This window comes from Leiobunum rupestre, chromosome 2 (genome assembly GCF_980474605.1).
Source record: "Leiobunum rupestre chromosome 2, qqLeiRupe1.1.hap1, whole genome shotgun sequence".
Classification (NCBI taxonomy): Eukaryota; Metazoa; Arthropoda; class Arachnida; order Opiliones; family Sclerosomatidae; genus Leiobunum; species Leiobunum rupestre.
Genome location: NC_143385.1, coordinates 85,969,470 through 85,995,721, shown reverse-complemented (window position 1 = coordinate 85,995,721; position 26,252 = coordinate 85,969,470). Strand labels below are relative to the sequence as shown.

The window sequence follows — 26,252 nt, the reverse complement described above, 5'->3', positions numbered from 1 at the left end:
TGGTGCTCACCCCCATGCTATCTTTAAGGGAAAGAAGCTGCTAAAGGGCAACATTAAAGCTTTTGGGCCGTCTCATAACGAGCAGGGCAATATGAAAACAGTGACAATATCACAAGGGAAATGCCACCTTAGGGAAATACAACGTTTTGATAACTACTGTCCATTTACTTCTAATAAAATATCAAAAATTAAGCTTAAAACAACTTTATGGTATAAGCTTGAATGAAACTAAAAACTTTACATCTACAAGATGGAAAAACACACGAAAAATAAAAATTACAAGAGCCTTACCTTAATTCTTTGGTCTGATTATAACATATGTTCCATAATGCTAAAATGTTCAACTTTTATTTCTAGATTAACAAGCCAAAACTCCCAGTATTTTTACGTTTTTGATAAAAACGTTGAGGATGTTGGAACACCTGTTCTTCGAAGAAAAGTCAAAGTCTTAAGTAAAGAAAAATCGGATTCAGAGGGAACAGTGGATGTACCATGCCTCTCAGTTTCTCCATTAGTTATGGAATCAAACGAAACGGTGGTGTTTAAAGTGGAAAAACAAATTATTGACCATAAAATTGAGAAGGGTGATACCATGATTCAATGTAATGAATTTAAAAATCAAACAGCTTCTGCCCAACCAATGCAACCATTTAAACAAAAAGATTTGGCATTGAAGAAAAATTTAAACAAAATTAAGACACCTGATAATGAAATAAATCACATTGTTGAACATTTTCCAGAAACGAAATTAAATGAGAACTGGGATAAAATAGCTAATGTTAAGGAAAACTTAGCAGTTCAACTGCAAGATCTAAATTCGATTGTGGAATTATGCAAAACTCTCATTAAGGAAAAACATGATAAACAAACTTTTGATAATAATATAAAGAATGGAAAAATTGAAAATCAAAATAACTCCAAAGAAATCAAGCAGCTTCGTTTGTCAATACGAAATCTTGAAAGCGAAAATGAAACGATACGTAGGGAAATACAAAATAAGAACCGTAATCCATGTACAAAAGATCTAATTGGAAAAGAAAAATTTGTCAGTTTTAATGAAATATGGAAAATTATTGAATCAGGAAATGAATCTATAAGTAATGAATTGGAGATGCGAACAAACGATGCAGCTACTGAGGAGAATAATGTTATACAAATGAAGCTTGAGGACTTTGAACTTATGAAAATAAAAATAAAGGAACAAATAGAAACTATACGGGAAAAGAACTCTCAAATGGAAACGGACATCAAAAAAGTTAACTCCAAATCACTAGATTACAGTTCCGAAATGAAATGGTTGGAAGAATCTTTGTATAAAGAGAAGGCAACATCCTTACAAATGTGGCAGCAAATGAAAGATAAAGAAAACGAAATTCTCAATTTGAAAATGCTTTTAAAAGAGAAATCAGATGACTCTCAACTTTCCGTATATGAAGAATTTAGATCAGAACTTATTTGCAGTATCTGCACCAATTTATTTAAAAAGCCAGTAACATTAAACTGTAGTCACACATTTTGTTTCATTTGCATCAACAATTGGAAGAAAAAGAAAATGGAATGCCCATTTTGTCGAGTAAACATTGAACACGAAGCTCATTCATTGGCTCTAAATAAAATAGTGGAAAAGTGCTTAAAGAATAGAAAATATAGTGCATGAAGTAATACTAAAGATGCATATAATTAATAATTTTTACTTGTCTAAGGATTGTTTAATCAAGGATGTTAATTTAATTATTAGGCATTGCATGTTCAACTAAAAAGATGCTCAATAGACGCTTCAATAAAACATCTTCAAGGAAATTGCCAAGTAATATTTCTGAAAACCAGGACCTGCAAGTCATTGTTTAAATAGTGTTTTATTAAATAATGTAAACTTTTCACCCTTACAGTATGCAACCAGTGTTCCCTTTTAACCGAGTAGCTTTTTTTGCCATAATAAGGCTTAGTAAAAACAGGACGTTCTGTTTACAGGTGAAAGGTTTCCATTATTTCAACAAGCACTATATAAAAAGTGACTAGCAGGTCCTGGCTCTCTGAAACATTACTTTGCGATTTCCTTGAAGGATGTTTTATTTAAGCGCCTATTTGTAAGAATTTGCAGAAAAATATTAAAGATGCTCAATTTGCGAAAATTAGCAGAAAATTATTTAATTGAAATATAACATAGTTTTTTGTACCTCAACTTTATAATGATTTTACATCAATTTAATTTATTAGAAAAATGTTATTACCTGAAAATATTTTATATAACAGCACTTCGAAAATAATTAACTAAGCATATTGACTGATTAATTTTCCTTTGAAACTTCAACCAGATTTCCAACTGCTGTTTCTGTAATTTTTGCAGCTGTAAACCAAGTTTTTCCGAACTACTTAGAGAATCTGCATGCAGCTGTAAACCAAAATAGTACATCAATTTAACAAAAAAAATAATTTACTGAATGATATTTCAATAACAAGCATAAGCTTAATTTTTAGAGGTTGATAAACGTTTACTATTTTTACAAAGTAACTCTAAATTAATAGTCATTTTAGAAGTTGCACAAACAGCCCAAAAAGTTAATATTAACCTGTGAGATTCTAAACACTGATTAGAGCAGGAACAAAAAGGCACGTGTTCGTTTAGAGAGGCAGAGCCAGCAAAATGGCACGTGTTCGTTTAGCGAGTTAAGCAAAGCCTAGAGTGCTTGATGGATGGCCAGCAAAATAGCACATGTTTTTTATAGAGAGGCAGAGCCAGCAAAATGGCACGTGTTTTTTTAGAGAGCTAGGCTGAGCCAGCAAAATGGCACATGTTTTTATAGAGAGGCAAAGCCAGCAAAATCGCATGCGTTTTTCTAGAGGCAGAGCCAGCAGAGAGAGGCAAAGCCGGGCTTGACGGAAGGCCAATAATAAATTTTTCTACGCAGGGAAAAAACCATATTTTTCGGAAAACTAAGCATAGACCTACAGTTAAAACCCGAAACAATTTTGACATTTTTAATTAAAATTTCTCATTCATCAAAAATATTGAGTACTCAAACTAAGCTAATAATAATTATTAAATCTTTGGGTTGAGTCTTTAGGGTCCAAGTATTAATTACAATTCTTAGTATAACATTTTTTTACACTTCAAAACATCTTTTGAAAAAAGAAATACTAGACCCCATACAAAATCCCCTAATTAAAAAAAAGGTTTATACTACTATCCTAACTTTTTACACTATACCACCTCATTTTGGAAAAAAAAATTGTTCAATTACCTTAAGAAATAATGCAAGATAAGCTTGAATGAGTTCAAAATCAATACTTCGGTTTAGCCCAAAGTCAATTGCTAACAGGAAATATTCCATTAACTCTTCAGAGCCACCACAATCTGGCGCCAATGTTCGTAATTCAACATCAATCATAGATGGCCCCATTTCTTTTAACTTTAGAAGTACTGGAGAATCTAAAAAAATACATAAATTGAGTAGTATTAGCATTGGGCCAAATTAGTTTATATATTTCTACTAAATTGAAAAGATAAATTAATAATAATAATAATGCCTCCCCCCCACAATTTTTGTCTAGAGCGTGCGTCATGCAAGTAATTTAAGCTACGAAATCAAAAGAAACCAAATTTCTTCATTGAAATACTATTCAGATATTATTGATTTGATTATCACCTCTTGCTAATGCTTAGATATACCAAGTAAAATTTATTGTTATATTATAATTCAGAATCATAACATAAAATGCCTCATTAATTTTACACAAGATCTTCTCTATCAATATTTGGCTTCATTATTTGCTAATGTGAACAGTAATTCCCACTGGGAACCTAGTGCCAATTTCACACCCATAAGACTGATATGATCAATTCAACCTTAAAAATTTATATAAATATTTCAATCTTACAGTCATTTTCTTCTCCACAGTTTAGAAGTAATGCTCCAAAAGTTGAAGTTGCAGAATAGTTTATTTTCACAACTTCTTCTGAGCTCTAATTATAAATTTAACAATTTGTAAAAGTGAAGAATAAAAATTGTGATAAAAATTCACATATTTTAAAAAGTACCTCTTTGACATCTTTAACATGAAACTTTGGAGTTAAGCCAGAGATAGTAGGAATAAAAAATGGGGCTCTTTCTGTTATTTGAACAGGTTTAATTAGTTGGTTTCGTTTCTGTAAAGTTATTAAAAAATGGTTTATAATATTAAATTAGTTTTTAAATGTCCAAGTAGGGCCATAGCTAGGCGGGACGTTAGGATCTAGGGGGGCCAAATATAACTTTTCTATAAGAGAATTAAGCTTATTGGTTAGCACCAAATTTTTAACCACCCCAGGCGAAATTATTCTTAGCTACAGCCCTGTGTGTGCAGTAGAAAGCGATGGAACTTGGACAAGAAATGCAAAACTGTAAAAAATACCAGGATAAAGACCTGGGATATTTGATATCAAAGTTTGAGCCACATAAGACTATAGAAACTAATTTACTAAATATAAATTTAAAATTAAACAAGAAAAGACTAATATCATGAAATTATAAATATTCACCTATCACATCATCAATAAGTTGCACGGATCAGATTATAGCTATTGCCAAGCGTACAAGAAGAATGGATCTTCAATCGGCCGAAGAATAGCAAATAACTTGATATAGTTGTAGCTCTCTTAGTGAGAGACTTGATAAATTATGGAGTTGTAATTTTCTACTCAAAGGCAATCTATGTACATTCAATACTCAAGGGTGTAGATGAATAAATTAATGTTAATACCTGACCTTTAATTTAATTTAGAATAATAAAACTCGATTCCTTTAAGGTGGGGGGGGGGGGGGGGGCTAATTTAAAAAATGATTTAAAACATTTTCACAAATATAAAAAGTCTCAATACCATAGTTTTAATATGTAGTCACAATGGGTCCTAGAAATATCTTACTTTAATGATATCCAGATTTAGTAAATTATGCCAATGTGAATGAGGCAACAAAGATAAAGTCAATAAATCGTCAGATATTTGTTCCGGGCTTTGAAATTCGTCAATAATGTCATCATTGCTTCCTATCTGCATGTCTTGCACAACAGATGAAGCACCTATGAAATAGCACATGTAGAATTTATATCAACCCGAACGATAAAAATAATATTACCTTCAATAGTAACTAAAGGTAAAGTAGCTATTTTAGGTGTGAAGTCATTTGTAAGTGGATTTAATGCTACATGGGAATACAATGTCGTATTACACCACAAATAAACACCCATATTGTCTACATGAGTGGTTGCCAAATAATCTCCAACTGGTGAAAATGTCAGACTTGTACAAGCATTTGGCACAAAAAAAGCATCAACTAGTCTAGAAGAAAAAAAGAAATGACATCAAATATCGAAAAAACCACATAGACTGGTTAACTTTTCGTCAAAATAGGATTCTAGCGGCATTTTGGGTAACATTTGGCCAAATGAGTTTTTTTTACTAATTCGGACCTCCTGAACACGGATTTCGATGTTGGCACTCGATTTTGGACCAGAAGCTCAGAATTCAAGATGGCGCCCAATATGGCGGACGTTATTCCGTAAATGCCGTTCTCAGGGTTATTGACGTCATAGAATGCGAAAATAATTGTTATAGACTGTTCAAGCAATTTATTAGCCCTGGTCCGAAACTTAAAATTCAAGATGGCGTCCATGATGGTGAACATAATATGTTAACCCAGGACCAAAAACACAAGGAGACCGCAGTTAGCCTTTAAACACGCTAACGCGGTGTTGTGTACAAATTTAATTGGACGAGCCTTTACGCTGCACGTTTTACGGAGAGGGGTAAGACAATTTCCGAATTTCCCCTTCCGACGGCAGCAGGCGCTAACCAATGAAAAATGTACACAAGAAAATGCACGACTTTTGACAGGATGCATTCTCCTTGTGTGGGGTGCTGTGTTTGTTGCTCCTAGATGTTAATTAACATAGGAAAATCGAAGATTCTAAGGGTCCCCCCTATGAAATATTTAAAATTTTCTAATATATTAAATTTTTTAATATAATTAAACTGGGTAAGTTTATGTAAAATGGGTAAATTTGGGTAAATGAAAGTAAATTTTGAAAAATTAGCGAAATTTTAAGAAATTATGTGAATTGCCTACATTCGGGATAAAATAGGGCAAATTTACTTGATATATCTAAAATTGGGTAAATTTATATTCTATGTCTTAATTTGCGTAGAATTAATGAAAATATAGACGAAATATTGTAAATTTTGGTAAATTTTTGGAAAGTTATATAAATTCATAAACTTTTCAAAACTTTATAATTTTCTGTAAATTTGGTTAAAATTGTATAAATTGATGAAATTATTGTAAAATTCGATAAATTCGTGTAATTTTGGGTAAACTTGTAAGGACCAAGGGTTCCTTCTAATAAATTACAGCCACTAGATGGCGCCACCCTTAGTAGACATAGATAATAAATAGGTCTAGAGGTAAAGGTCAGTAGATCAGATAATAGAAGGGTATATATAGTAGACCCTCACTCATGTTCATCACTCCACACCTAGCCTCCATAGGAGCTAGGCCGTATTGTAATTTATGTGGTTGTATAATAAAATGTAGCTAGTAACAGTATGTCTTCATAATAATTCTAAGTTAACTTCTAAGTCTGTCTGCCATATTCAACCGCTGGTCTCATCATGGACTCCTAACATTGGTATCATGAGAGACGAATTCAATAATGAAGCAAGGTTCATTACATATGGTGGCCCATGGGGGGATTGGATGTATGGGGCAGCGACGGCTTTAAAATTGGTCCAGAGTCAACAGTGTGGCCGCTGCGGAGTACTTCTAAGCGTCAACCTACTCAATTGTCCTGTAAGTGCACTGCGACCATGTGGCAATTGTTTTTAAAGGATCTGTTGCATTGGAGGTTCTGCTCTCTGCCTGCCTGCTGTGTGTCTGTCTTCAGTCAAGGATCCTGTCTCGGAGTGATTCTTCAAGGTCCGAACACGTGTCATCAGCGCCTAAGTGCGTATAGAGACGTCGAGAATTCCCTGGAGGGTCACATAAGAGGCATCTTGGGACCATTGTACCCACGGACGACAAAAGATCAAAACCTCTGCAAGATAGACCAATCTCCAAACAAATCTCACAAAGATGTACCAGGTCGCGTCAGGGACATAGCGTGCGAAGAAGCTGACGAAGAAGACTTTGATGCGTTGTGAAATTGTATTGTGACTATATCTACATATGTTGTATATATATATATTTTATTTTCTTATTTTGTAAAACTTTACTAGCTAATTTTATTTTTAAAGGGGAGGGAGATGTAAGGACCAAGGGTTCCTTCTAATAAATTACAGCCACTAGATGGCGCCACCCTTAGTAGACATAGATAATAAATAGGTCTAGAGGTAAAGGTCAGTAGATCAGATAATAGAAGGGTATATATAGTAGACCCTCACTCATGTTCATCACTCCACACCTAGCCTCCATAGGAGCTAGGCCATATTGTAATTTATGTGGTTGTATAATAAAATGTAGCTAGTAACAGTATGTCTTCATAATAATTCTAAGTTAACTTCTAAGTCTGTCTGCCATATTCAACCGCTGGTCTCATCATGGACTCCTAACATTGGTATCATCAGAGACGAATTCAATAATGAAGCAAGGTTCATTACATATGGTGGCCCATGGGGGGATTGGATGTATGGGGCAGCGACGGCTTTAAAATTGGTCCAGAGTCAACAGTGTGGCCGCTGCGGAGTACTTCTAAGCGTCAACCTACTCAATTGTCCTGTAAGTGCACTGCGACCATGTGGCAATTGTTTTTAAAGGATCTGTTGCATTGGAGGTTCTGCTCTCTGCCTGCCTGCTGTGTGTCTGTCTTCAGTCAAGGATCCTGTCTCGGAGTGATTCTTCAAGGTCCGAACACGTGTCATCAGCGCCTAAGTGCGTATAGAGACGTCGAGAATTCCCTGGAGGGTCACATAAGAGGCATCTTGGGACCATTGTACCCACGGACGACAAAAGATCAAAACCTCTGCAAGATAGACCAATCTCCAAACAAATCTCACAAAGATGTACCAGGTCGCGTCAGGGACATAGCGTGCGAAGAAGCTGACGAAGAAGACTTTGATGCGTTGTGAAATTGTATTGTGACTATATCTACATATGTTGTATATATATATATTTTATTTTCTTATTTTGTAAAACTTTACTAGCTAATTTTATTTTTAAAGGGGAGGGAGATGTAAGGACCAAGGGTTCCTTCTAATAAATTACAGCCACTAGATGGCGCCACCCTTAGTAGACATAGATAATAAATAGGTCTAGAGGTAAAGGTCAGTAGATCAGATAATAGAAGGGTATATATAGTAGACCCTCACTCATGTTCATCACTCCACACCTAGCCTCCATAGGAGCTAGGCCATATTGTAATTTATGTGGTTGTATAATAAAATGTAGCTAGTAACAGTATGTCTTCATAATAATTCTAAGTTAACTTCTAAGTCTGTCTGCCATATTCAACCGCTGGTCTCATCATGGACTCCTAACATTGGTATCATCAGAGACGAATTCAATAATGAAGCAAGGTTCATTACAAACTTTAGTAAATATGCGAAAACGTACAAAAGTCCTAATTAAAAAGAGAAGCAAAAAAAACTAAATCCTCAACAAATTTAAAGTCATTTGAAAATGAATAACTCGTACCAGGAATCCATACCTCTACTTGGAATGCTTATCCTACCGTAAAGTGTATGGTAAGATCACTTTGACCCCGCCTACGAGACCAAAAATCCCCTTTGCGCGCGCTAGCCTCCCACGTTGTTGGTTGTTAAGTTAACATAGTGACGTCATAAAAACCGTCAGCCACATTGATACGAAAATCGGCGGCGATAAGCATTCCAAGTAGATGTATGGATTTCTGCTCGTACCAATAGGTCTTCGAAAAAAATAAAAAACGCGAAAATCTGGTCAAATAGATCTTAGAGTCAAAAAATAATTTAGAAAAATTATAACCGACAGAATTTCCCCAAAGGTAAACCGCTTTCGCCATATTTGGGGATCATCAGTACCGTGCACGTAATCTGGCATGTGACTTACTAAACTGAAAAGAAAAACTATGCCTAATCATTAAAAATTTCAAAACTGGTTGCGAAGCAACGTAAAGCCAAATAGGAGAATAGTCTTGGATAATAAAATGTACGTGAAGATAAAGATTAAGGGCCACACCGGCGTTTGAATTTGACCAGAAAAGGAATGGTAGTATCTGCTACCACGTGCTAAATTTGGGCCGAATTTTTCAAACGCCGGTGTGGCCCTTTAATAAGAACCACCTATGGACTATGATGCAAAAACTGCTTAAAAACGCAGAAAGGTCGAAAAGTCCACAAGGTGTCCGGAATTGATCAGACCGGGCATTTTTCTCAAAAACTACAAGAGTTAGAGTTTCAATTTATAGGGTATTATTTTTAACATGAGAATGCTTTATATTAAATTTTTTTGAAAAATCTGAAAATATTTTTAGTTTAGAAAAATGTATCTTAAATTAAAATCTTTTCGGTTAATATCCGAAGATTTTCTTCACTTGGGAAAACGTGGAACGTTAACTCTTTTCTATTGCTTGTATAAGAGGTACAATATGGTACACAACAAGAAGGCATGGTATACAATTTATACTTTTTATATGAATAGTTACAGATAAATTCCTAAATTAGTCTTTCAAATAACGCTTTTAAAAATGGTTTATGAGTTAGAAAATGTCATCTTCACATCAATAACGCGTCTCCTATTCCTCACTTTTTCCCTTTCCCATCGAGAAACGCATTCTCGTTTAATTAGTTTATTTAATTTAGTAAATTTTTTAATATAATTTTAAACTTGTCACATTTTCTTCAAAAATATTGCATAGGCAAGCGAAAAAAGCTTTTTTTATCAAAAGGAAATTGATTTCCACTACTTCGCCTTGTATTCAAATCTTATTAAATCTTATCGCCGAAATAAGTAGCCCAGTACACAATATTATGTAATTTTTTCCATGATCATCTATTTATTTAATGGAAAATTTTAATATAATACGGTCAAATAACTGCTTTAACAGTCTATAACAATTATTTTTGCATTCTACGACAAAAACAACCTTGAAAACGGCCAAAAAAACGGCCTCGGGAGTAAAATCATACTTGTAAGAAAACATCCGCCATCTTGAATTCTGAGCATCCGGTCCAAAATCGGGAGTGCCAACATCGAAATCCGTGTTCAGTATTATGTGTGTTAATTGTTGTCAAATTAAACTCATATTAAATAAAATATCTAAGCTTTATTGTCATGACTGATGTGTTCAACGTCGAGCAGGGACTGGGGTCAGTCCTGGGGGGGGGGGAAGGGATCAACTTAGGAGAGCGAAAGGGTGCGCCCTCTATTAGTGACCTCTGCTCGAGATTACAAGGTAATGAAATCAATTAAAACATATATACATATATAACATTCAGGAGGTCCGAATTAGTAAAAAAACTCATTTGGCCAAATGTTACCCAAAATGCCGCTAGACTTGTTAAAATGACCACTTTAGAGAAAAGTGACCCAGTCTAATAAGATATATTGACAATAATAATTTATGTAAACATCCTGCATATCTATCTGAGCACAAATGTCTTTCATATTCCTAGGTTTAATTTGTTGGATTTAAGATGAGAAAATGTGAGAAATATCCAAGGGGCTAACCACTTTCTTAAATTTGGTACACTGATTACAGCAAGTACAGCCTTTTAGTAGTGCTCAATCTGTAATCGCTTACGTAGTCAAAGCTATGGGCTTGTACACCTATTACGGACAGTGGTCAGCCCCTCAGAAATATCTGGATAATTGTATAATAAATTAAAAATAAATGAAAAACCATCAATTTCATAATGATTGGATAATGGATTGATAAACAAAAACAGGGGGAGTAAAGAGCCACGGATTGTCATTGTTGGAACTATCCACTAAGGGCATATTAACAAGTACCAACATTTTCACCCAGCTTTGTTGGTGAAAGTGTGTGACATTTTATACTAAAACACCTTTCCTTTTTCTTCATATACTGCATGAATTTGCAAAATTTATCATATTAACTAGCGAAGAAAATTACTTCTAGTTTACCTCTACTACGTTAAAATTACTCAGTTTGTATTAACTGTATGAAAATTATTAAATTTAATAATATTTACCAGCCCCAACTCAGAATGTGACTTTTAATGCCGTTATTTCAGGTGACCAGGTTAGCCAACAGATCTCTACACTAACTACTACGATTAGACTCAACAATTTTTTGCAAAATAGGGGAAACCCCATGGATCTGTGGGGAGAAAATTTGCAAACTGAATACAGAAAGAATTGTTAACTGTTTTCACACAGTGCCACAAGCTGGCATGGAACCTTGCTCCTCTAGTAGTGAGGTGAAAGTGCTTACCACTCTCCACCACACCACTTTGGAGTTAAATATCAAAGATTTTTCTCCATTTGCGAAGAGCTACTCAATTTCCCTAACTCATTAATCATCCTTTAATCCACTAAGGAGCTATTTATATCACGTAAAGAAAATTATGCCCTTATTTATTTAATTTCCACTAAATTACCTTCCAGTTGGCAAGTCCCATGTTCGAATTAATTTATCCATAGTTGCAATAATGAGCCATCTGGAATCAGGACTAAATGCCTAAAAAATATATTTAAATATTTGAGTAAAAATTACAAAATGCTAATTTTAAGGAACTTCATCCTTTGGTAGAACTTGTTAAATTTTAAGCATAACTTTAGTCCGTAGTAGAAACCTGTAAGCAATTTTATTTCATTATCTCCCACCTTTATCCATTCCCCCAATGAAGTTTAAGTTACTTTCATATTCCTATTTAATATATAACCAAACTCATTTTGAAGACTGATAAAAAATTTTTTATACACATTTATTTAAGGAAATAAATTTAAAACTTAACTCACCATATCATTTATAGTAGCGTAGTGATCTGAAAATCTCCTGGCAATCTTCCTAGTTTCTAGATCAATGATTAATACACTAGCATTGTCTTGAGCTACTGCAATCATCCCACTAAAAATAAAAAAGTAAAACTCAAAATCAGTAAACCATAATCCATTTATGAAGGTTGAACAGTCAACCCAGTCACCACTGACAATTGTGAGTGCACTAATACAGGAAACACTAACCTTTCTCTATGTAGAATTAACGCGGATACAGGATTTTCCAGAACCAGCTCATCAACTTTATCACACGTTTTGAAATGCCAAAATACAATACGTTTATCACTTCCTCCTGTAACTACCAACTGACAAAGGCCATCAATAGCCACTCCTCTCACTGATCCAATATGTGCTATAAATGAAATATTCATTAAAATCGAGCTTTTCATTTAAGGTCACGAACTTACCTCTTTTATCTCCATAATGTCCCCTGAAGATCCCAGACTGAATGTTATATTTCTCAGCCTCTCCTTTGGAATATCCAATAATAACAAAATTTCCACATGGACTGAGAGTAATACACTACAAAAAGTATAAAACAGTTGCTGTAACAACAAATTAAACATGCATAATTTAAATTTGTTTTTTAAAAAAGGTATGCTTCTTCATGGTTTTACACATTTCAAATCTCAGAAGCTATCAGACAATGCTTCTTTCCAATATCACAGCAAAGCAAATCTTGTACTTTGTTTCGGAGACTGGGCTTTTCCATGTCTAAAAGGCTGGGGCTGCATAATGGACCTCTGGTCGAAGTGCTGGGTTGGGATTGACCAAACTACCCAACCCCTACTACTAATAATAATAATGGTCCTTCAACACAGCCACATTATACCAAAAGCAACATGGCTGACAAAGGTCTACAATCCAAGATCTCCCTGAGATTTTAGATAAAACCATGAAGTAGCAGATCTTTTATTAATAAAAAAAATTTCAATATTGAATATTTTTAATTAAGCATGCATGTCAAGTCTGATTTCTTACTATAATATTACTTATGGTAATACCAACTCAACAATGTTTGACATAATATTAAGATAATAAAGCTACTCATACCAAAGCAATGTTTTGTTGAAACTGGTTTTGACTTTTCAGTTTATGATCACCCATTCTACACTTGTCAAAAGACCATGTTGTGACCATATTTTGAGCACGATGGCAGGCTGCTATATTATCCCATTCTTTTTCTCTTGTTGTTTCTAACAAAATTAAAAGTTTATAATGAGCCTCCTTCAGGGAAAGTATCTAACTACCTATTGTAACTATGTTTAAACAGTTTATCATCAGATAGAATGTCATACTGACAAAATACTTTTAGATGTATTAGATACCCTCAGCAACAGAGGCCAGAGAAGAATTGGGCTGGATAAACCTAACCACACATTAATACTAATTTTTGTCTCAATGTGGCTGACGGTTTCTTTGACGTCATCATGTTTACTTAACAAACAACTACGTGGGAGGAGAGCACACACAGAGGGGATTTTTTCTCTCCTAGGCGGGGACAAAGCCGTCAGAGTGATCTTACCATACGGCAGGATAAGCATTCCAAGTAGAGGTATGGATTCCTGTACTAATGCATAAAATCTTCAATCAGATAAACATTAAACCATAACCATAATTATAGTACTATAAACCGAAAAGTTAACTTTAATACGCATAATCAAACTAACAAAATTAGTAATAAAAGTATCAGAATAAATGGCAAATTCTTTGGACTCAACTTTAAAAAGTCATAAATCACCAATCATTTTTAAATCTGAACTAAAAAACTTTTATCAACTTTATATAACTTAATTTAAATTAAACGGACTTCTATGTAAAACAGTTTGTACCTGATAGAAATATCCTAATAAAAAACTTTTATCATTATTATTATTATTAAAGCACAAAATAATTACCAGATGTGAAGTCAGTTATTGGTGGAAGTTTCAGTGGGTCATTGAGGATTCCTTTCTTCTTAGATATTTTTCTACTGTAGGATCCCTGGCCTAGGTTTTTGTTTAAATTATCACCTCTTGTTGAAAAAGATCGTAATGTCCCATCCAAACCTTAAAGAAAACATACAATCATTATTATGGTGCTACAAATTTAAAATTGTTAATATTATATCATTAATAATAAAAATACCCATTAGTATTATTAAAGTTAAATTTTACTATTAATTTACTATATGCAACTTTAAATAAAATAGTTGGTAGATTCTCAATTATACTCACAAAAATATTTAAAAAATGTCGTAAATAAATTATCTACTTAACTAACTGGCTTTCAAAGCAATAGGGCTCCTTCAATATAAAATATACTTAGTAAAAACTCACCAGCACTAAGAATACTGTTGCCACTCACACCATGAAACCTAATTTTGGTAGGGGCAGATGAATGCCCCTCTCGTAATTTTAGAAGTCGTCCACTTCCATCTGATTGGTCAAATATCCAGACCTTAAGAGAGTTGTCTGAAGATGAAGTTACTAAACATGGTTCGCTTGGTAAAAATTTGAGCCCAGTTACAGCTGCACGATGAGCATTAAAAATTTGGCTGTGAAGTTTCCTTTTTTCTAAATCCCAAATTGCTATATGCCCTGCAGCACTGGAAGAGGCCATATGAGGTGTGTTATCTAGAAACAAATATTTTTTATCATTATTTTTGAATGACTTAATTATTAATTTTACAATTCTAAGTGTTTACGTAAACACTTATTTTCTCTGCAATTAGCCTACACGAGATGATCAAGGACGTATTTATTTATACTTTGGTAGACTGACTATGACCCCTAACAGGAATCCATACCTCTACTTAAAATACTTATCGAGGCAGATTTTCGTCTCGATGTGCCCGATGGTTTTTTTGTTGTCACTATGTTAACTTAACAAACAACTAAGTGAGAGGGGATCGCGCACAGAGGGGATTTTTTCTCTCATAGGCGGGGTAAAAGCCGTCAAGAGTGATCTTACCATATGCGATACGACAAGATAAGCATTCCAAGTAGAGGTATGGATTCCTGCCTTTAATGATAGTCTAAAATAACTAAAAAACTATACCTGTTCGAAATGAGATTCCAATTACCGGTCCCCACTCTTGAGTGAATTTCAGAACTGTTTCATCGTATTTCAAGTTGTGTAAATATATATTACCAGATGCCAGACCAATGGCAACTACATCTAGAGAAGGAGCCTATATTGAAATTTTTTTTAATACGGATGAAAGATCAATCACAATTAAAATATAATAATAAATTTATTCATATATACATCCATAAAACATAGATCGCCTAACTGTCATGAGGTTGACGGAGGCAGAACATTTTTTTATTTTAATGTTGCTCTAAATTGGTCTTAGAGAGTTAAATAAATGGCATACATAAGTTTTGTCTGTTTGCATATATGTTATATTGATTCCTAATATTTAAATTATACCATTTAAGTTAAATCAGTAAATTATAAATTAACCTTGACATAAAAAACACTCATAGCCCATTTGCAATAGACTAAAAAGTCTTACCTGCTCCAACACCAAAACAGAACTGTCCCATCCTTTGAAAGTATATACTAATGTAACTGTCCTTATATTCCACAGCTGCAAAGACCCTTGTTCGCTGCCCAATAATATTTTATTGAGATATGTACTTGGATGCATTATTGAGGATATTTTAAACGTCTTCAGATCCATGCCCATATCAATGATGCATTCTATAATTATTCAAGAAAATGAAGTTAAAATTTTTTTAAATACTTTTGAGAAAGTATATTTTATTCACTCATATAAAAACAATATATTTCTATTCAGTCAGAGTTTGTAGTTCAGAAATGTTAAAACATTGTCCCACCACTTTTTGAAATATAGAATTGATGCCTCATGTTATTGATGCAAAAGTAAGTTTTAAAGCAAGTGTCGGCTCTACATGAAGTAACAGATGGCACTAGTGACGAAGTAAAGACCAGATAATGAAGCCACATTTTGACACAAAATGAGACATAAAAGTACCCCCTCACATTGATTGGCTTGCTTGTAATTTTTAACAATACATTTTATTTGGGATGTATAGGTTAGTTTAAAGTCCACTAACAAGGAGACATCCCGAAGTGTAACCCACCGATTTTGTTCAAACTCGGGGGATTGGTAGACCTTTATGTAACTTAAAAAATCCTAAAGGGAATTTATTCAATGTTCAACCGTTTTGCCATGGCAACGAAAAATGTTTTTGACAACAACAAATTTAAATTTTCCCATTGAAAATAACATGGGATTCTGAACGATTCCTAGGGCCCCCCTGTGAAAATTTTTAACAAATTTAAAAATTTCAAAAATTACAAAAATTAAAAAAATAGATATAAATTGACAAAAAAAAAACATCAAATTCAGAGATATGGGCTTCCAAAAAACCACCCCAAAAAACCGGACACAGCCTTAAATCTGGCAAACAATATTCTTCCTTTAACCAAATAGTTTTCATTAAACTATCAATTGTTTTTTATCCGTGAGGCGAGAAACTTTAATAACAAGTGGCAAAAGTTCATTAATGTCCTTTTAGAAGTAAAATGAGTTTAAAGACAAAGCCATTTTAATTTAATTAAATAATGGGGGATGGGTTGTTGTCGGAACTTGTTGTACGCGTAAACCGAGGCATAAACGTCATACCATCGGTGATTTTCCCGCTCGGGCTATGCCAGTAAACGTCGTCCCCCCACACCATTCCCTCTTCACTTTCGCCCTTGCCTCAGAGTTCCACTCGTTCCCTCTGTCTTTCCTAAATCGAATTTGAAAAGTATTTTCCCCTATATTTACAATATTACACAAAATAATTTGGTAATACATGAGTTTAAAATATTATGCAACAATGCACTGTACTATATATTACTACATCTTAATAGACAACGTACTACACTTACTAAGCGCAATATTACTTGATATTACGCGACATAACACAGTATTACACGGTACTACAAGGTAATTCATCGTATTACACAATTCACCATATTACAATACTACGCTGTATTACAATGTAATTTGTAGTATTTATTCGTAATACAAATAGAAGTGTACACCTACTACATGAAGTGGTTACCCCCTCGGGTGGTGATCCTAATAAAGCTATTATTTATTTATTTATAAATTTTTTTGGGACAGTGGAAACGCCAAAATGGAAAATATTTGAATTTTCATTTAAAGTAACAACCCAAGTCTACTACTAGAATCAACTTGTTTGTATCAGGTCTATCTCATTTGCCTCCTCTTTGTTAATACAGGTTTTTAGTACATAATTTGTTTTTAAAGCTAAACCAAGAATGTATTTATTTATATTTAGGAAGAATGATTATGTTGCGACAATCCCCGGGCACGTTGAACGCCTTTCCACTGTCTCACGCGCGGGGGGGGGGGGGGGGGGACAAAACGTCACCGGCGTTTGATTACCATCGCGTTAGGTGACGTAAATTTTAAGCAGCCAATGAAATACCGGGACTATTAGTTTTATTTTAAGTGGAGGAGCGTACTGGGGGGACCAACGGGTGGATTGAGAGAAAGGCTAAAAACCGTGTTGACATAGACATTCTCCCTAGGTATAAATAAATACATTCTTGGCTAAACCTTGAATTCTTTTTGAATATATTACTTTGGTAAAATACCTTCAGTTTTGATGTCAAACATTTTAAGCTTATTTGATTGATCAACTGATAGAAGATGTGATGCAAATGGCAATAAGAGGTGAACAGGGAATTCATGTCCAATATATTGATGTTCTAACTGTAAATGATGAAAAATCAAAATATTACAAAAGAAGCCAAATTGCATTAATTTTACAGTCATTCCATGAGAAAAATATTTATATATTATTATAACATCATCTTAATTGGGGATATCCTCCTTAGTAAATACTATTTTACATAAAATGGTTTTAATTCCCAAAAACATATTTAGGAAAAAAACTTTCCCCTTTGGGATTTTTACACAAAATAATTTTGCTATTGTACAGGCTTACAAATGAAACACAGACAAGCCAGACACATTCTTCAATATATTTAATATATCTCGTACAGGAACAGTATCAGTTTATTTAATTTAAAAAAGATTTCAAGCCTAATTAATAAAGGATTATTATTGGAGTTTTTAAACACCAATGATAATAGCAAAGCCTACACTACACTAAACTGACGAAACTAGTAAGGAGTCATAACATATTAAATAAAATAACAAACGTTTATTAATTAAAACATATTAATAGTGAATACTATACAAGATGGAATGACAGAATATAAGAGACACTATAAACGCTGTTGAGCGAATTTATATATATATATTAGGTTAAAAAATAGTAAACAAGATTTGCAGTGATTAAAAAAGAATATCTTATTTACATTAACATATTAACCTGTTAAAAAAACGAAACGGAAAAAGCCGATATCGTTTCTTATTTTAAACACTCGCCCTCGATGAAGACTTTTTCATGGTAACGTAGGTAGAGTTTTTGACGAAGACGAATGAAGACTTCTGCGGACAGAGACTTGGTGAATATGTCCGCTAGTTGTTCTTCACTTGGGACATACATGACGTTGATGATGCCCTCTTCAACCAGTTCACAAACGTAGTATTGATGAATACTAATATGTTTCGTTCGACGGTGAAACTCTGGATTTTTTTATGAGTTTGATGGCTCCTGCGTTGTCAACTCGTAATGTCGGGACATTATCGTCTATGACACCCAGGAATGACTTAACCAGTTCAACCCAGACGTGGTTGATAGGGCAATGGATTGTTGCTTCCTGCTCGCCCAAATGACAGGAGTTGTACCAATTAGGCATACGACTCCAGACGTTGAACGTCTCGTCTTTTAGCAGCCAGCGCATCGCTGTAAGGGTTTGTCGTCACGGAGTCGCCTGCCTTGAATAGGAGACCAAGTGTTGTGGTCCCTCTGAGATATCGAAAGATTCTTTTAACCCAGTTCCAGTCAGCGACTGTGGGATTGGCCATGGCTTGAGATGCTCGATTGACAGCGTATCTATGTCAGGTCGTGTTCCTGTGGCTGCGTATCTGAGACTATCGATGGCCGAGGCGTACATGGTCGTTGACTCGAAACTCTCTTGACTCTGATCGGTCGTGTCTGGACTGCCGGTGGGAGTTTTTACTGGTTTACAGTCTTGCATGCTGAACCTCTCCAAGACATTTTCGACATAGGCGCTCTGGTGTAGAAATATGGATCCGTCTTTCAACATTTCGATTTTCAGGCAGAGGTAGGTTGATTCTTTTCCCGTGATAATTTAGAATTCGTCACTGAAGTTAAGGAGGAAATCGTCTACCGCTTCGATTGTACTTCCATCATCAACGTAGAGGATAAGGACCAAGAAAACGTCGTTGGTTGACAGGATATATAGGCATCGATCTCCATCAGCGCTTTTGAATCCATGGTTAAGTAGGGAACTTGCCAATTCACTCGTTCCAGCATCGTGGAGATTGCTAGAGACCGTAAAGACTTTTCCGTAACTTCCAGACTCGTCCGCTACCGTTGTCAAAAGTAGTAAACGACGCTGCTGAACGCTCCGTTGCACTGATGGCCGATTTTAACAATTCAATCACAAAAATGAATCCGAAATGCTAGAAACTGATTCAAGTAGTAGCTAGAAAAGTAACACTTATAAGCTATAAGCCACATTAAACCGTTAACTACCAGAACAAGACAAAACATTAACCATTTAGTTTGAAATTTACTAAATAAAAATATCAAATTATCCTTTCACTATTTCAGTTTCCCTTATATGTATTACGTAATCTTCGGGTTGGAGCAGATAGATTTCTTCGATTAGTTTTCCATGAAGAAATGCAGTTTTAACGTCAAATTGTCTTAGAATAAGATTTTCCTTGGCGACCAGACTGAGAAAAATTCGTAGCATCTCGAAGCGGGCAACTGGTACGAAAGTCTCGTCGTAGTCGATACCTTCTCGTTGCGTGTAGCCTTTTGCTACGAGCCGGGCGTTATATTTGATGACAGTATTATCTTAATCATTCTTCGTACGAAAAATCCAACAATTTCCAATGATTTTCCGACCACGCGGAGGATCGACCATCTCGTAGACATCGTGTTTCTTCATTGCTGAAAGCTCATCTGACATTGCCTTCTGCCATTCTATGGATTCGCTGCTTGAACGCGCTTCTCTTGCAGTCTGTGGTAAGGTATCACAGATCAGGAAAGCTTTATTTCCTGGATGACAGGTATGGCATAGCTGAACTCTCTTGAGCGTTGAACGATCTCTGAGTACCGGACCACTCTTCTCAGAGCGATTGTCTGACATTTCGTCAGAGACTGTTGCCTCATTGTGTCCGGTAGCCAAGTCTTCCGACGCTTCGACGGATTTGGTTGTCTCGTCGTTTGAGATCTGAATGGATCCTTTCACCTGGTTTTGTAGCCTTCTCCAAATGAGTTCCGAAACTGTGCCTAGTCATCTTGCCGTAGATGCACCCTTCACAGAGCTCGTCAGACGTCTGGTTTAGAACTTCGTATCCGAATCTCCGTAACGTCGCTGCTACATGCCGTTTATCCTGATGACCCATGCGTTCATGCCAGACTTGGAGATCTGCTTTCCAGTCATTCCTCGGATCTGCTGCGGTGTGAGCGGAGCATGATGTCTGCTCTACTTTGATATCCAGACGATACAGACTCTCGACCTTGTCAGGTACACAAAGGTTCCTTTTGCCTCCGACAACTTCATAGAGACCGCAAGAATTTGCTGTGACCTTGAACTTCAGATTCTTGTTTCTCTTCATTGCGCTTTTCAGCGAGAAAACATTGCAGGCAAAGTCACGGATGTGCCAGATATTGTGGACTACCTCTTGATAGTCTCTTTCCAATCAGGAAATGAATCCTTACGTCTCCTTCACCATCCGCTGTCATCTGAGTCTTGTTTAAAATCTGAAGAGTCGCTGGAGTAGCGAACTTGCGGACCTTCGTGATATGCTGTGTAGCACCCGAGTCAAAATACCATGCTGCTTCAGAAGATGAGCAAGCAACGAGACCGTTTGCTGCAATCAGACCCCCAATGCTGATGCGATTACTTTCGTCAACGCTCGTCTTTCTAGGAGCTCTTTTTGTCCTCGACAGTCTTCTGCAACGTGACTGAACTTTTGGGAATTGGTGCATTCTCGCATACGCCTCATGCCTTTTATCTCGTTAGTGCTTTTCGCCATCAGACCAGAGGAATCTCGGAAAGCTTTACCTTCTCGAATTGCAGGACCAATCAACAGACGTTCCAGCTCTGCAACCGTCTGTTTTTCTGTTGGCAGCGTGTCCCAGAGCATACCGAATTCTCGATACTGATCCTGAGGTAGAAACTCGAAGATGCAGGCAATGAGGATGCAGTCATCGAATGTTACGTTGTCCAGAGAGAACAACCCCGGACTGTACTGAATGCCACTCAGTATTTTTTCTTGACAGTTGCATACTCTTCTCTGCTGCTGCTGCTGAAGGCAAAGGTTCCGTTGGCTCAATCCAGTCGCCGGTAATTATCTCATAAACATCTCGTACAGTGAGGATGTCGACTATTTGTCGTTTCCAACTCCTCCAAGTCTCTGGACCAGATAACTTTTCAACGTCTTGGCGAAGTAGACTATCCATGGTTTCTTTCGGGAACTGTTAACCAGGAGACGGAATACAGTGATGGTAGCTGGGATCAGGATACCGGTTACAGCAGGCAGTAGACTAGTCCTTCAGTTTTGTTGTTGGAGTTTTTAAACACCAATGATAATAGCAAAGCCTACACTACACTAAACTGACGAAACTAGTAAGGAGTCATAACATATTAATTAAAACATATTAATAGTGAATACTGCACAAGATGGAATGACAGAATATAAGTGACACTATAAACGCTGTTGAGCGAATATATATATATATATAAGGTTAAAAAATAGTAAACCAGATTAGCAATAATTAAAAAATATCTTATTTACATTAACATTTTAACCTGTTAAAAAAACGAAACGGAAAAAGCTGATATCGTTTCTTATCTTCAACAATTATTTTATTAACTTTGGGTTATACAATTAAACTCAAATTAACTATGATAATGACACTCACTTCAGTACCCCGCCTCCAAGCGCTTATTATTTTATCAGTGGCTGTAAAGACATATCGTTCATCCCCAGCCAAACACAAAATATCATGTTCGAGAGGGTTACCTAAAACAGAAAGGCAATTACATTAGTTTCCCCTCTCAATAAAATATACCCCTAGTGGTAGTGTTAAAAATATTTCAAATTCAGTGACATAAAAAAATAACACTTACTTATACTAAGGAGTTTTAAATGATCACTCTGAAAAATAAAAGTAACAAATTTAAAAATAATTTGTACTTGGATTTCTAGGTCACCCAGGCCTTCATTTTTGTAAAATACGATTGAAAGAAAATAATATAAAAAAATACATACAAGTATACCTGGGGGGTTCGATTAGGATCTTTTATAACCCTATAACTAATTTTGTAATGGGGCGTGAGCCCATACAATCACCAAATCATGTAAGAGTCTATCTAATTATTACAGAAATATAGTTCACTACTAGCCCACCACCAGTAGGCTGATGCCTATAATTAGATTTGTTAATCCATTCCTGAAAATATTACATCAATTTCCAAATCTAATAACTATTTATTTACATGGGCCAAAATTCTTGTAACATCAGGGCTATGCAGAGGGCAAAATACCCAAGGGCCACAAGCTTACTTCTTAAGGCCCATCATAGGGGTATGATAAAGGGTATGAGGGGACATATTTTGCCCCAGGGAATGAAATTTATTTGCTTGGCCCTGGATTACATGCATAGAAAATGTTTAATATAACAGAAAATAGGCTGACAACAGTGAAAAGCTATTTCCCTATAATGGCGCAATTTAGGCCACAGAATTATAACTATTGATCAGCCATTAGGATCGATTATCAATATCATTATTTTACTGATAATCTTAATTGATAACTGTCAAAAGCACTTCAACCATCTTAGGAAATACATTTGGTGGTATAAAATTAATATTAATCAGTTCAAACCAAACTTATTGGTATTTACCAAACAATTTACTTATTTATAGGGATGCACCAATATGGGTACAGCCGATATATCAGCTATTCGTTGCCAATATTAACAAAGTTATCTATCATAACAGTAGTGTATATGATAAAATCATTGTAAAAGACGGTTCAGTCAGGCTCGGATGGGCACCTAAAATCGGCTCGGGCATTGTAGAGACGCCGGCCCCTACTAGACGCTGGCTAGACAGCCCAGATCGGCCCACCAAGAATTTGCCCAGACCGGCCCATCGGGAATTTGCCCGATCTGCCCTATGGCCAGTCCGGGCCTGGGTTCAGTTATCTCTCATACCATTTTATTATAATTTTTCATGAAAAAGGTTTGCAAGAGCTTATCCGAACGTTTCTTTACATTTTACGAGATACTTATTTTTTATCAAAAATTTTATACAGTTGTTTTTTAATTGATTTACACTCAAAAAAGGATTGATCTAGCTTCTGAAGTCTGGCATCTGTGGCGCGGCCAATCAAATAAAATATTATCATTAATTAGTTAATCGAGAATTTTATTATTTTGAAATGTTTTTCTGAAAACATTTTTCTAATACCGGTATAGGCCAATATCAGCTTTGCTTAAGCCGATATTAGAAAAATAGGCCGACATATTGATGCATCCCTACTTATTTGGGGCACAATTTTCTTATTGGGTGGGGTATAATGGAGCTTGTGTAATAGCTAATCACCATGAGCTTTGCCTTAGATCACATCAGCTGCTATGTCAATTTTTTCAGCAAAATTCGTTGATATTACAGAAAAAGTCAATATAGGCCATAAAAATTATTTAAAGTGCAACATAATGGCCAGATACAGATCTGCGCAAAAGGTAGCTTATGAGAGATACTAATTTAATTTATGGGCTCCTTTCGCCTAAAACATACTCTATTTCATTCTCAAGTAAGTGTTATATAATTAACATCTTCAGAATTATACCAGTCATAAAGGCTCAGGTATAACGTGTTGCAGATTGCAGACTATTTAGCTTATCTATTCCATTTAGGCTTCGTATTTTAACTTGTATGCCATGGCCCATGAAGTACTGCGAATTTAGATTTATTAAAACTGGTCTATTGTAACTATTTAAGCCTGAGAGCCAAAAGCATTTTTTTAAAACAGAATTATTGTTATAAAATAAACATTTCGATAATTTATACTTACTCCATAAGTGTGAAAACAACAGTCAACAACAGTAATTAATAAATGCTCTTTACGCACTTTGATATATCGTGAGATTAATGGCACATCATTACTTACAAACCCTAACGCTCTATAACTTTGAAATATCTTACTAGCAGCCATCGTAATTCGCGTTTCTTTAAACAACCATTATCATAACATAAAACTCTTGTGCATTGTTAACCCTAAACACGTGTTCGTTCTGTCCGCAATTTTAAAACAGTGCTGTCAAATAATTTCTGACCCAAAAAAAATAAAATATTACAGTAATACCATAGAAACAGCGTTGCCAGGTCCCAAAACTGAAATTATAGTATCGCAGCCCAAAAATTATCGAATTTTCTAGAAAATTATAGTACACAAGTACGGCCAACTTTGATTACTCGCTATAGCATGGTAGCACTTTATCATAGTTGGCCGTTACTAACATATTTCGATTTCGTTCGGCTACAACACGCTTGATTAGTCACGTGGCTGTATTTTCGAGTAAAAACCAAACACTCCAAGGAGTATAATATTTCAATAGTTCTTTTTATAAAATAACCTTGGCCATATTGTTGAAATGTTGCCTCCCCGTTTTCCCTCCCACTAAAGAGTTTATGAACTCATTCTTAGGCATTGGCTGAACTATTCCAGGGCAACATTTCAACAAGTTGGGCAAGCGTAAAGATATTTTATAAAATCAACTATTCTTAGCCTAATAGGTGTAACATAAGAAACTGGAAACGCCGTTCTTATGTTAACAAAAAGGAACTTTCTAATATTTCTTAAATTATCGCACAGATATCGGAAATATAGTAAACCTATAGTACAATTATCGCAAAAAGCGTACTATATAGTACGCGATTGAAATTATAGTACGGAAAATTTCGAAAGGTAAAATTATCGAAATGTACTATAATTATAGTACGGTTGGCAACGCTGCATAGAAATCTCATAGGTAACTAGAATGCTGCCGTGTAACTGGCAAATGGGCCAAACGCCGTGGCAGACGATAGCCAGATCTCAGCCAATCAGAGCTCAAAGAGTGGTTCTGCCAAGAATTTAATGTCACCAGAGAGAATGACGTCACCTATCTCCCGCTATAGTAGCGGATCCAAGGAGGATTATTATATATAGGTACATAGAGGAATAGCCCGGGAGTGGTATTGATAGTTCTGATTGGGCTAAGCACTGACGTTCCTCTTTAGAAATCGCGTAAAGGGGGATGAAGAAACGGGGGGTATGTCGAGGTAGACTTTTATCTATTCCTCCAACACAGCCAGCACGACCGTGGCGCGATCTACCTGTTTGGGTTTGAATTCTTTAAAAAGTCTACCTCGGCTTTCCCCCGCCTCGAACTGGCACTACGCTGTCGGATTTAGCGCCTTCTTTCCTTTCCCCTCCTCTACTATTCCGCCATGATAGGTATTAAAAAAATTAACCATTTTATGGTGCGAGGCATAGATATAGGAAACGTTTATAAAGGTCTAGATAAAATATTTCAAAGGGAGTGAATACGGAGGTGACAGCTAGCAGAAACGCGTAATTTCTGCAGGCTATCCTTATAAGGCGCTATCTATCGGTAAGAAAGTTCGTGCTATCGTTGCGAGAGCCATTGTCTCCTACTTAAAAATTATAATAAAAGTCACCAACAGATGGTGTCTAAAGACTACGGCCTGCGGAAAGGTCAAAAACTTAGTACTAAAATGCGAGCTCGCGCTCTTGGTCACGTGCCTTCCTCGGTGTCTGCTAGGTAACAATTCCGTATTTTATGTTAGGATTAGACGCCCCGAAATTTATCTAGACCTTTATATACATTTCTTATATCTATGGTGCGAGGTGTAAATAACCCCGATTTTGAGGGCGGGGCTTCGGTGGCTCTTAGCCCACAGGTGAAACAAAATCGCCATTTGGTCGCTACCCCCCCCTTTATTCTTCCAAGGTTTAAAGTCAGTGTAACATATGATTCAATATTTTATTTTGTTTAATTATCAAAATTATTTAAAAATACTGAAAGATTTAATATTGAATGGGATCATTTAGACTATTCGCAACCAAATGAT

At 35.5% G+C, this 26,252-nt stretch overlaps 1 protein-coding gene across 2 annotated transcripts; it reads right to left on the bottom strand.

Moving 5' to 3' along the window:
- Positions 1–2,178: 2,178 nt before the first annotated feature.
- Positions 2,179–24,441, bottom strand: LOC149960207 (WD repeat-containing protein 36). 2 transcript variants are annotated; one of them, XM_090166588.1, is made up of 19 exons: positions 24,190–24,441; positions 22,239–22,266; positions 22,031–22,131; positions 17,592–17,709; positions 15,469–15,656; positions 15,009–15,141; positions 14,288–14,584; positions 13,868–14,017; positions 13,023–13,165; positions 12,377–12,491; positions 12,156–12,321; positions 11,931–12,039; positions 11,570–11,649; positions 5,115–5,317; positions 4,904–5,058; positions 4,040–4,147; positions 3,880–3,964; positions 3,243–3,430; positions 2,179–2,392 (listed from the first exon to the last, which is right to left on the bottom strand). In XM_090166588.1, the coding sequence occupies exons 1-19, from the start codon at positions 24,328–24,330 to the stop codon at positions 2,243–2,245; spliced, it is 2,658 nt and encodes an 885-aa protein (XP_090022714.1). In that variant the 5' UTR covers positions 24,331–24,441; the 3' UTR covers positions 2,179–2,242. The 2 variants fall into 2 exon arrangements, with proteins under 2 accessions (XP_090022714.1, XP_090022715.1); XM_090166589.1 differs by having other exon boundaries at positions 2,179–2,332.
- Positions 24,442–26,252: the final 1,811 nt, after the last annotated feature.